We start from the raw sequence: 12,593 nt of genomic DNA on the forward strand, positions 1-12,593 counted from the left end.
CCAGTAACTGGAATTTCTGTTGAGGTTTGCCTTATGCTAGAACTCATGTTCCTCTCAGTACCTTAAGCCACATCTGTTTCCCTTATTGAATCATTTTATTGTAAAGTGTTGTCTATGCAAAAAAATCAAGGCAACCACACAGGAAACTATTTTAGGTCAATAAAATATATCCAAGTTAAGCCTGCTAAAGTTTGCATCTTTTTCCCCCCCATAAACAAGTCACTGGATGCTATTTGTAACGTGTATGAAATGCTGTCACTCAAAGCTGAATTTCCCAAATATTCAGAGAGACTTACATCGCTCAGTTGTTTGGAATTGACTTGGGCTTGCAGCATAACAGGAGAGTCAGTAACTTGTGTGAATTTTGTCTTATCTGGATGGGCTTTGTAGGTGTGCTGTGGGGGAAGCAAACAAATGAATAAAACACACACAACAACAACTAGTTATCAAACCCAAGCAAGAGTATAGCTGCTCTCCTCTCAAAAGACACTGGTGGTTAATAGAGCATTTACTGGTTTCTCCTGACTGCAGTTTCTTTCCTTGATGTTCCTACATCTACCTGAGAAACGTGACTGCATCTTCAGGGCCCCAATAACTCTTCTTTGGGAAGATGAGTTATCCCAGCTGTTGAAACACAGGCATGGCAACAGGGACAAACAGCATATGTAGCCCTCTGTTTCTTCCTATGTCCATGCTTACACTGACTTCTAGACTGCCAAACACATCTTGGACTCTGGGGGCTCTGCAAGCAGCTGCATTCAAAGCTCGTCTCACACACTCACATCTTTACACTGATTGAGCTTCTTGATGGCTTCGTATTCTTGAGTAATCGTCTGGGGGAAGAAGCCTTTGCCTCTGTCCTCTTCGTACTCTGCCTTGTAGTTTTTCTATGAGGAGAAGAAAGAATAAAGATGCAGCCCGTGGATTCATGGCCCCCAACATGTGGTCTTGAGAAGGGCAAGCAATCATCTCAGAACTTACATCACTGTTTTGAGCTGTGACTTTCATGCAGTGTGAATGATATGGATCCTCAAAGCTGCCTACGTAATGTCCCAAAATGTTCTTTAGGTAGGAATCTTTGTATTTAGTCTGAAAGACAAGACATTTTCACTTATCAGTTGGTGCAATGATGGATAATCTTTTTAATGGAAGGAGTGGTGGTGGAACTGCTTACATCACTGCTGAAATTCTGAAGAACTGTATCCAGTTGAAATTTGGGGGTCTCGCAGTAGTTTATGCTCTTTGCCTTTGTCTTTTCATAGTTTTCTTTGTACAGTTTCTGTCAAAGAAAAAAAATCTGTTAAAAAGGATCTCCGTCTCTCCTGTGCTGATTGTAACTCTCATATTCTGCGGCACTAAACAGAGCAAGAATAGCAATCACCCACCAACTGTCTGAAAACCTGACTGTCAACCTTAGGATGCCATGAATCCAAAGTGCCTTCCGTTGGTGGTTCTGGTAAAGGTCAAGTTCTTAACAGTCTCAAGAAATTAAATCAAAATGCTACCCTTGACGAAGCCTGCTGTTGTAGGGGTTGCGGGGTATTTCTATATTCTCTGTCTCTCTGCTCCCCTCACTCTTACTCAGTGATGACTCCACAGAAAAAAAACAGCAATTTCGAGTAACATCAGGTTGTTTTATAAATGTTAAAACATTAAAAGCTAATATAACTTGAGACATACACAATCTTCTTCCTTGTACCAAGGAACAATCTCTTATGATACAAGAAATTAGCCTTTAAAAATAGGGTATATGTGAACAGCCACAACACTTGCTGGTTTTAAAGACAAAATTAAGTGCACCACTGTCGGTTTTTACATGGACTTTTCAAGACATCATAGGGGATAGTTTTTGCTAATGCATCTATATTTTGGTTCTGACTAAGTACAGCTAGCCCTGAGCTTTGACTGGTTTGATCAAGCCATCCTTCAGTGAGCAGGCAAATGGGCCAGGATGTCCCAGTCGAGCTCTGGACAGATCCACTTACACTTTCACTTACCACATCAGCCCACCCACTCCTCAATCATGTGCACATGTTTCCTACAGGGCTAACTTAATTCAAGAGACAGAGAGAAGACAGCTATCCCACACAGAGCTGCATTTCATCTCTGAGTATTGGTAAGGGTTAAAACAAGCCTAACCACAAGGTAGAAACTCAAATGATTGGCTATTTCAGTATATATTCTGTCTTGCTTTCTTACATACACATTACACTCACACAATACACACGGCCATGGACTATTAGATTTTTTTGTTTTGTTTTTTCAATGACACAATTATATACATGTATGGAGTAAAATGAGTTGTTTTAACTCATATGTACATTGTGCATGGGTTAAGTCAAGAAAATTAGCATACCTAAGCTGTAAGTCTTTTAATGCCAGGTCAATCTCATTTATCCAACATATTTGGTCAGGTTTCTAACAACTCCCAACAAGGAGAAACTGCTGTGAAGACTGAGGGAATCATTTTTAAAGTTCTGTTGTCTGGGGTGGACATCTCCCTGTAAGTTTCTTTCTGTCTTATCAAGATCATATGGAGCCCACATGGCAGAAGAGGCTCAGAGATCTCATAAGCAAATGAGGAGTTCCTTGTCCCAGTGGACTAAGCCCACAGGCCTGCAGGCATGTGAGGCTCCTAGGTGCATACAACTTCCTATGGTTGGGCAGCCCCAGCCAACCACTACTCCACAGTCTCACTGTCCTTGAAAAACTTTATGTGAATTTAATATTGCAGATAGAGAAAAATCTCCCTTGCAGCTGAGATGCAGAAAGCACTTTTTCACAAGAATCTACTTACATCACTTAAGGCATTTCCTGCTGCCTTCAGCTGCCTGAGCAGTGGGTTTTCTGTGGCAGGAAGTACATTGTAGTCGGCTTTTCCTTTATTCTTTTCATAGTCCTCTTTGTATTTCACCTGTTGGAGAGAAAGAAAATAACAAAACTCTACTGGCTGTTTTGGTCCTCATCTCAATTGTGGCTATTATGACACAGTCCTACAAATCAATCTTCTCTTTAGGAAAGTGGCAGCTTGGCATTCTATAACCAAAATATTCTTAGAAGCTGAAGACAGCTGCAGAGAAACTGCATACATTTCTTGGATCCTTGGATTTCCCATTCATTTATTCATTCAAAAAATATTCATAGGCTGTCAATTCTGTGCCTGGTGCTGGGACAGATACAAGAAAGAACAGCATGTGATCTCTGGCCTCCAAGAGAGTGTGTCACATACATCATGGAAGAGAGCTGGATCCCTAAACAGTGACAGCACCTCACATTCCAAACGCCTGCTGCTCCCAGGGCTTCACCTCCAGCTGTTTCAGGGAACACATCTCTGAAATAAGCCAAAAGTATCCCAGTTCTGCACTGCAGTGTCTCACCTATGACACTGTTGGGCACACACAGCTTTAACTCATGAGCAGAAGGAGGGAAAGGAGTTGGATGGGATGAAGAGAGGCAATCTCACCTTTTCCTTTAGTATTTCCCACTTTTGTCTTTTAATTCCAGATGTGAGAATTCGTGAGGAGGTGGGATCCAAAAGCCTCCCATGGGTCATGTGTACCCACAGGGACTAGAATAAGAAACTAATCCTGGATCTGACCAGGAGCCTCTGTGTAGGCCATATAATCAGAACATACAACCATAGATGTTCAAGGAACCTCCCTCCCCGAGTAATCTACCAGCATGAAAGAACCTCAAAAAATAGTGCCAGAGAGTTTGGGCTCACATGGCATGAGATATCCAACTGAAATACAAAACACTGCATGGGCTACTCTGTACGAAGTGAAGGCAGGAGTGTCCTTTCTGCTGTAGAGAAGTATCCATTTCCTTGAAAAACTGGAAACTATCAGGAGAGAATTCTCAAGCCCCTCATCTCCCTACCTGTCCCTTGGATGCAGAGCCTACTTCCCTGTTGTGCGGAGGAGCTGTTGGGTCTTTAACAAGCCAGCCCCTCCTCTCAAGCACCAGTTCCCTTCCCCTTCTGCTACTCAAGAACCTCATCTCAGCCTCCTACTCCAGCACCACTCAATTCTCCCCTTTTCAATTTTTTTCCATAAATATAGCCACTTGGTAGTATTTTCTCCTATCTTAACAACCCCTTTTTAGGAGCCAGCATTGTGTCATACTGGGTAAAGCCACCACCTGTAATGGCAAAAATCTCACATGGGTACTGGTTCAAGTCCCAGCTGCCCCCACTTCTTTTTCCAGCTCCCTGATGATGGTCTGAGAAAAGATGATGATGGTGACCCGGATATTTTTGTCTCCTGCACCTGTGTGAGAGATCTGAAAGTAGCTTCTGATTTCAGCTTGGCCCAGCTCCTGGAATGAGCCATCTGGACAACAAATCAGCAAATGAGAGATTCTGTTTCTCTCTGTCTCTCCTCCGTCTTTTCCTTCCATCTATGCCTCCCTCTGCCTCCACTTCTCTAACTCTTGAGTGCTAAATAAATAAACTTATTATTAAAAACATTGCGTCGGCAGTCACTCCCTCAGCAAATCAGGTAGGCTCTCCTTTCTAAACACTGCGCTGCCATTCCTACTGCTACAACATATCACTAAATTGCACCTGGGATATGATTGTCCTGCTTTTCTTTCCTCTGCCACAGCCAAGGACAGTATTAGAACCCCTGTGCTTGGTTTCAAAGTGTATGCTTTCTCCAGTACCCATCTCACTTCAGAATTTTAAGGAGTCCAAGTGTCTATTGAAGTCACCTACGGAACATATGAAGATATCCAATGATTTATGTGTCTTGTCTGTGACCAGATCTTATTCTGGTCAGTGAGAAAATAATAAGTATAATGGCAGGATTGAGTAAAGGAGAACGGTCTTTACAGTAGGCTGCCAATTGTCTTTCTGGTGGGAGAAGTCCTACTAGCTAAGGGTATAATCATTTTACTTTTGGATACAAAAAATGCAATTTATTCTATAAAATATTAAAGATGTCAATTGGACCTTGTTAATGCTCATGTGTCACGAAGGTTTTTTTTAAATATTGAGTGATCCTATTATAATTTCAAAGTCCTTTGTCACCGTGTTATTTTCACCCTATTCTTGTACAAATGCCTGAATCCACTGTATCCACCTTGGTAACTCTCCCTAAATAAGAGCCAGGGTTGTAAGAGATTCATCCATAATACCATCACCAAGATGCATGGGAAAATGCCCTCGTACCTTGCTAGCTGCCACTCCAGCTTGCTTGTTCACTTTATACTCTGGTGTTTCAGTCTGCATGAAGTAGATCTGGTCTTTCATGCTTTCAAAATCTTCCTGGTATTTCCTCTGTAAGACATCAAAACATGCCAGAAGAGTATAATGGAAACAATCTATGTCCAGGCTTACCAGGGAGGGTACTGGGCATTTGGAGAAAATATTGGAAGCCACCACCGCCCCTTGATAGAGTAGGTCAGATTATGTTCAAGAATGTGATGCCTCCACTAATGTGATTAATAGCATAACAGAGATTTGAAGCAATTAAAAAGAGCTCAAAGAATCATTAAAACAGTCCTTCTTGGCCACCAAGGAAGAACTCTTGATGTCAAGGAGTAGAAAACTTGAAATAAAATAGACTTGTATCTCCTAGCAAAGAAAAACTGGATTCATCACTTTCACAAATGTGCAGTTTTACTTCTCTAGGCAGAGTACATTAAAAAGAGCTCCTTTAATTTTGCAGCCCATAAGAAAGTCTACTGGCAATGTTGTACACTACCCCAATTTAGGTTGAAAAAACGGAATTCTGTCAAAATACTGTTTCTCCAAAGGAAGCGTTCATGGAATTTCTTTCCTGTCCCATCCTTGAGAGGCGGGATCCTCATGCTCACTATTCTATTGCAGATGTAGCCCATAGCTAGACGCCATAACGAAAAGGGGTCCTCTCCCAGGATCTCAGCTACCCTTTCATACTCACATTGCTGATATTATCAGCATTCATTCTGGCAGTTGCAATTTCAAAGCAAGGTGTCTCACTCCATTTGCCTTTGACTTTATTTTCATAGTCTTCCTTGTATTTTTGCTAGCAAAACAAAGAAAAATCCCAAAATTAACAAATGTGATAGAAAATTGGGCAATAATGAGGAGTATTTTAGTGCATCCTGAGTAGGCTGCTCTTGGATCCTTAATAAATAAGAAAGGTTAGCTGGGGGGAGGGGAGTAGAAAATGTGAAAGAAAGTATTACTCTCTTTGCTGAGTTTAAGGATTTAATTCATTTGGAATTTTAAGCATTTATTTATTTGACAAGTGATTTGTGGGAAGCAAAAAAACAGAAGGTTTTACAGAAGTTCCTTCATGTCTGAAGAAGGATCAAAAGTCATCCTATTGTGATATTTCAGTTGCAGTAAGACATATTAACCTAAGATTTCCATGACAAATGAATTTAGTCATTCATTTCTAAGCTTTACCAAAAACTCCTAGTTATGTCTTAAAGCAACAATCACCATAAAATTGATCTGGCAGGCTAAAGAATAGTATCTCCTCATTTTTATTTTTAAAAAAGAACTTGAAAGTGAAACCCCTGTCCCATAGTACTCCAACATCGCCACAACTGAACCCTAGACTGTGAGTTCTTTGAAGACAAGTGTCATATCTTCATTCTCACACCTTCAAACATGACACAAGAGGAAATATTTGGAGCTCAGCACAATGGCTCAATTTGCTAGTCCTCAGCCTTGCAAGTGCTAAGATCTCACATGGGCACTGATTTGTGTCCTGGCTGCTCTCCTTCCCACTCAGCTCCCTACCTGAGGCTTGAGAAAACAACAGAAGATGGCTCAACACTTTGGGACTCTGCACTGCTGTGGGAGACCTGGAATAAACTCCTGGCTCCTGGCTTCAGTTCAGCTCAGCTCTGGCCATTGCAGTCATTTGGGAAGGGAACCAGTGGATAGAAGATCTTTCTATCTCTTTTCTTTTTTTTTTTTTTAATTTTTATTTTTAATTAATATTTAGCATTATATGACAGTTTCATAGGCTTTGGGAATCCCCCTCCCCCTCCCTCTCCCCTCCCCCCTGGTGGATTCCTCCACCTTGATGCAGCATTACAGTTCAAATTCAATCAAGATTCTTTCCTTGCAAACATATATTAAGCATGGAGTCCAGCTACTTATTGTCCAGATGGGTTGAACAGTTTCTTGGGGAGACCATTTCTGGTCCGAAGTCAGAGCTGGTATAATATCATCACAGTCAATTAAGAGTCCCAATATAACATCAACAGCAATTTGCAATATTATGGAATTGACATAGTTTTGAGTAACCAGTATGTTAAAGAAAAAAAAAAAAGAACAAAATAACAAAAAAAACAAGTCCTAACCACAACCTATGATTAGCTCATTGACATCTCAATTTTAGTTTATATACAGGACCGGACCGGCTGCTATATACCCCGAAAAGGCCACAGGGTACCATTCAGCTGTCTCATGTCTATTTCATTTTAGTATTTAGCCATTTGTTGTGTTGAAGTATAATTTTGTTGATCTTGGCAGATTTTGGGATAATCCAGACTGGCTTGTAACTCTAACAAGATATTTGTCGACATTTAAGGTGCAGAACATTTTTTGGGGGGGGGGGGGTGTGCAGGGAAATCCTCAACACCATGGTCTATCTCTTTTCTCTGTCAATCTGCCTTTCCAATAAAAGTACAAATCTTTTTTTTTGTAAAAGGCAATATTTCGAAGTTGCTTCACAAGTGTTTATTCAAACCACACGCGCCAAAATAGAGACCATGATAAGTGGCTTTTGAACTTCCTTGGCCCAAATTTTCTTAGAGTGGAAATACCTCAGCCAATCTCAAACCTGGCCCCTGAGTGGCAGCCAGAGCAAAGATGGAGGCATGTCCTCCATGGTTCACAGAATAGACTTAATATCCACATACTAGAAAAAGTGCAACATCGATGAGCTTGAGTTAAAAAAAGTCCAGCCTTCACAAAGGCCCCTCCATAGTCTCCTCAGAGGGCTAATACACCAATTAATAGCTATCTGGTTTCCACAGCTACACATTTTAGAGTCATGGGTTTGGAAATTCTGGGCCCAGGATTTGACTCCTTGAGAGCTTGTTTGGAGGTTCTAGCAGGAGATTGCAGCTACTTATACACTCTTTACCAAAGACTGGTGTTCCTTTAGCAGGCATGGTGGTCCTCTTGGACAAAGCATGCAGCTTTGGGAGGGACACACATGGAGTGGTGAGTGAGGAAGGGGACACCTCCTAGCCAGTCAGATCAGCCAAATCCATCCTGGGGATCAATGGGATGACGTCACAGCCAGATCACCCTCATATCCCCAAGACTTGACTCCTGAAAGAGTGACTTAGTCTTTCTGAACTTCCATTTTCTCAATTACAATTGCTGTCAGTAACATTTACAGTGGACTGATGAAAAATTAAGTAAGATCATACAAGAAATAGTGTTTTGTAAATTGTGCAATGCCATACAAATGCACAGTATAATAGCTATAATAATAAACATCATTGTAACAGAAAGTAAAAACTCTAGAGAAAAAAATCTGTGTGAGAGACAAAATTCTCCAGTGAAAATCTTTACTGGGATTTGTATTAATTTACATACCCTTCTCCTTTGAAGCTTTGAAGAATGGAAGTCAATAATATTGATTTTGGATTTGCTGAAAGCATCTACAGAAGTAGTTCTGATCTTAGTGGCGCATGGATCTGTTAAAGAATCTGAGAAAGCTATAAAATGCCCATAAACACAACTCCAAAGGATCCTGGTGTATAATCACCACAGGTTAATGTCTCCTAAACCACAATTTGCATAGGATTCCTGCCATGCCAGCTGCTTAGGAGCAACTGGGCCCAGTGCATCTCAATCCTGACATACAGAGACCTTTGTCAAGTGATTTAGATTTGACAAGTAGTAGTTACAAAAGGGCTTCATGGAAATGAAATAACTACTGTCCAGTCTCAAATTTTTCTCAAAAATAAATTTGTTATAATTCTACCTTTCTACAAACTTTTTAAGATACCCTTGTGTTCTAAATGATATCCTAACATTGGAATATTATTTTTAAAATCAGAATTGTATCTGAAGATTTGTTAAGGGAAATTGCGTAATTGATTCTCACAGTGAAAAATAAATGTCTGACTTTTAAAAAGATTAATGTAAGATGCAAGGGTGGGCCTTTGGGCACAGCAGTCCAGAAGCTTTGGACACCTGCAATCCGTGTCAAAAATCAACAAATTCAAGTCTCAGCTCCATTCCCGATTCTAGATTCCTGCTAATGTGCACCACGGGAGGCAGCAGGTCTAGCTCAAGTACTTGGGTTTCTATTATCCATGTGGAAGATTCAAATGAAGTTTTAGGCTCAGGCTTTAGCTGGGCCCAGCCTGGTTACCGGGCATTTGGGAAGTGACCCAGTGGATGACAGATCTCATCCACTCTATGTCTCTGCCTCCCAAAGGAAATTAAGTTCCAAAACTAGAAGCAAAGCAAGAATTTAAGATCAGTCATCCCCCTTATCCAGAGTCTTTCCTCCCTTCTTGTCCTTCATGAACCCCAACTTGTTCTTTCCCCCCAGCCACCAAGCTACAGAGGGTCAAGGAGAGACGGATCTCTCCATCTCAATGATTCCATCCTGGGGTTTTGCCTAAATCTGGGGAGATATGTTCTACTCAGGGTTGGGAGGATTGCAACTTGTTACCCACGGGGAGGTTATGTCCTTGCCCCCTCATTTTCATACAGGAGAGAAGTCAAGAAAAGTTGTAGTCCTTCTCTGCCAGCCACAGTGGTGTCACTTTGCATGCCTGGCCTGCTATATGACACATGGAGGAGGGACCCTCTAATCTAACAACTTCCTCCCACACCAAGCCCAACCCCAAGGGTTGTTCCTAGCACTTCCTTCCCATTATGTTGCATCTGGAGTTTGCCAACAGAAACCTGGTGGAAAGAATTTAACTTTGTGCAATGCTTTTTTCCCCCAATCTGTTAGCTGAACAGAAGAAAACACATCCATTCCATGACAAGCTCTGGTACACCCTTTGTGGAAATGAACTGACTACATGTCCATAGAACAAGACTGTCCTCACAAACCATACTCCCTTATCCGAAGAAGACACATGGCTTTAACACATGGCTTCAACTTCTATTGTCACATTTGTAGCTCGAGATTTTATGAGGTTATCAAACAGAAAGGGGGAAAAAAGCTGGTTAAGCATATTTCTCCCTTTTGTTTGTTTTTGAGTGGCTCAATACTAGGGTGCCTGATGGCTCTATTCCTACAAAAGCTATCCTTTCAGAGAGTGGAAGGGGGTCCCAACCAGAATTTTTATTACCCACAGTGAGCCTGGGGCCATCTTTCTGATTTAATCAACTCTCTTCTGGTGAAATCAATGGGGGTCTTCCTAATTCGGTGTGATGGAAGAGTTTCCATGGTTTCAGAGAACCAGAGTCCAGCAACTTCATGCTGTGGGACAATATGTCACTGTAAGATTAAAAAAAAAATTCTAGAATCTACTTGAGTATCCAACCAGAAATTCAAACATCAAATCTTGTGCTTGTTCTGATTATGAATCTATGGGGGAATAAAGCAAGCACAGAGAAACAAAAGGGACTTATCGAAAGAATTACAGAACCCCATTTTTAGCCAACCATAGCTTACACAGTTTCCTTGCCTGGAATGCCTGCTTTTAGGAACACCTCTGTGTGTTCATCCACCTGTAATAGAGCTATCTGAGCAAAACTGAGCCAGGAGACAATACTACCATATAGTCAGTGGCTTTAGCCAAAGACAAAGCTGGAAGAATTGGTTCCAACATGCGGAGGAAGAAAGGCTGGTCAACAGAACATAGTAGTAACACAATCAGTACAAACATATGATCATTTATCGTCTGAACTGGAAAGGATGTATGATTCAACAAAGAAATACTGTAAGTATATATGCATAGGAGTGAGTGGATAAAGTACATTTATATCTATTTTGGAAGCAAAGAGGATATGATGATGCTGAAACAGAAATAAACAGAGATTATTAGTGAAAAATACATCAGGAGGGAAGATTCCTACAGATCAGTCACTCTTGGCAGTCCCTGTCTCCCTTGTTGGATGCTTTCTTGCTTGATGGACTGCTATCAATTACAAGCATTCCTCCTCTATTTGACTGTTATTAAGAACTAGAAAATCTGGGTCATACCAGGATGTAACATGTCACCATCACCAAACATGGTGACATTCATCTATGGCTATCCACCTCCTAGCATGTCATTATTCTGTAAAGGCAAGTCCAGATCTGGCAATGTTTTCAAAGTACTGATGCTTTGACTTTCTCCAATGAGTGTGGCAGAGACCAACAGACAGATATAAAATGCCGTGTCTAGTATTACATGTTTTAATGTATAAGGATCAGGTCGGAGATTAACCTACAAATGAATTTTCCATAACTTACTAGATTCAAAACATTATCATTCTTACACATAGTCAATATAAAAATAACAAATGAGCTATCTCATTATTTTCATAGTGAATGTTCAAGATCCAGCATATTTCTCACCTATGAAATTCTCTTTGTTAAGGACAAATGTGTCTCCTCAGACTTCATCTGTTGAAGCCTTAACACCCAAAGTGATGGTGTTTGAAGGTGGTACCTTAGGAAGTAATTAGGTTTGGCAAGTTATGGGGTGGTGCCCTCATGATGGATCAGTGCTCTTATAAAAGAGGAAGAAGCATTGACACCTGCTCTCTGCCTCTGCCATGAGAGGACGTAAGAAGGCAGCAGTGTATAAGCCTAAAAAGCAGCCCTACTAAGAACTGTGCCCTTGATTTTGGACTTCCAGCCTCTATTATTCTAAAAAAAATGCTATTATTTAAATCATGCAGTAGATTTTGTTGTAGATATTCAAACGGAATACTATACTACTCATCTTTTAATAATCACATTATACACAATCATAACATTTGGTCAGTAGCTACCATACTAAAATGTATGCTTTTTAAGATTTTATTTTTATTGTAAAAGCAGATTTACAGGGAGAACAAAAAATCATCTATCTGCTGGTTCACCCCCCAAATGGCCATAACAGCCAAAGCTGAACTGATCCAAAGCCAGGAGCCAGGAGCTTCTTCCTGGTCTCCTAAGTAGATGCAAGTTCCTAAGGCTTTGGGCCATCCTCCACTGCTTTCCCAGGCCATAAGCGGGGATTAGGGAGCTGGATGGGAAGTAGAGAAGCAAGGACACAATCTGATATCTGTATGTGATCCCAGTGCTTGCAAGCCTGAAGATTAACCAGTTGAAGCATTGGACTGGGACTGAAACATACACATCTAAACTAACTTGCAAACCTAAATTGGTAAGGGAGGACATGGTGGCATAGCAAGCTAATCTTCCACATATGGCGGGGGGACAGGCATCCCATATAGGCACCGGTTTGTGTTGCAGTTGCTCTACTTCCCAATCTAGCTCCCTGTTTATGGCCTTGGAAATCAGCAGAGGGTGGCCCAAATTCTTGGGTTCTGGTGCCCACATGGGAGATCCAGACGAAGTTCCTGGCTTTCAGCTTCAGACCAGCCAAGCTCTGGCCATGGGGTGTAAACCAGCAGAGAGAAGATCTCCATGTCTCTCTCTCCCTGTAATCATTCAAGTAAAAAATAAATATGTCTT

At 41.1% G+C, this 12,593-nt stretch overlaps 2 protein-coding genes across 2 annotated transcripts in view; one reads left to right on the plus strand and one right to left on the minus strand.

Moving 5' to 3' along the window:
- Positions 1-12,593, plus strand: part of RIF1 (replication timing regulatory factor 1) — a 260,403-nt gene that overhangs the window by 244,926 nt on the left and 2,884 nt on the right. The gene's annotated exons all lie outside the window — the stretch shown is intronic.
- NEB (nebulin) overlaps positions 1-12,593 on the minus strand; it is a 206,325-nt gene that overhangs the window by 175,038 nt on the left and 18,694 nt on the right. Inside the window, exons 11-17 of the mRNA XM_058664477.1 lie at positions 5,904-6,008; positions 5,171-5,278; positions 2,798-2,914; positions 1,175-1,279; positions 982-1,089; positions 783-887; positions 297-395 (exon numbers count right to left, since the gene is read on the minus strand). Of these exons, the coding sequence (XP_058520460.1) occupies positions 297-395; positions 783-887; positions 982-1,089; positions 1,175-1,279; positions 2,798-2,914; positions 5,171-5,278; positions 5,904-6,008 (747 nt within the window). The remainder of the gene's footprint in view (positions 1-296; positions 396-782; positions 888-981; positions 1,090-1,174; positions 1,280-2,797; positions 2,915-5,170; positions 5,279-5,903; positions 6,009-12,593) is intronic.

The sequence above is a fragment of the Ochotona princeps genome, chromosome 5 (genome assembly GCF_030435755.1).
Source record: "Ochotona princeps isolate mOchPri1 chromosome 5, mOchPri1.hap1, whole genome shotgun sequence".
In the NCBI taxonomy this organism is placed as follows: domain Eukaryota; kingdom Metazoa; phylum Chordata; class Mammalia; order Lagomorpha; family Ochotonidae; genus Ochotona; species Ochotona princeps.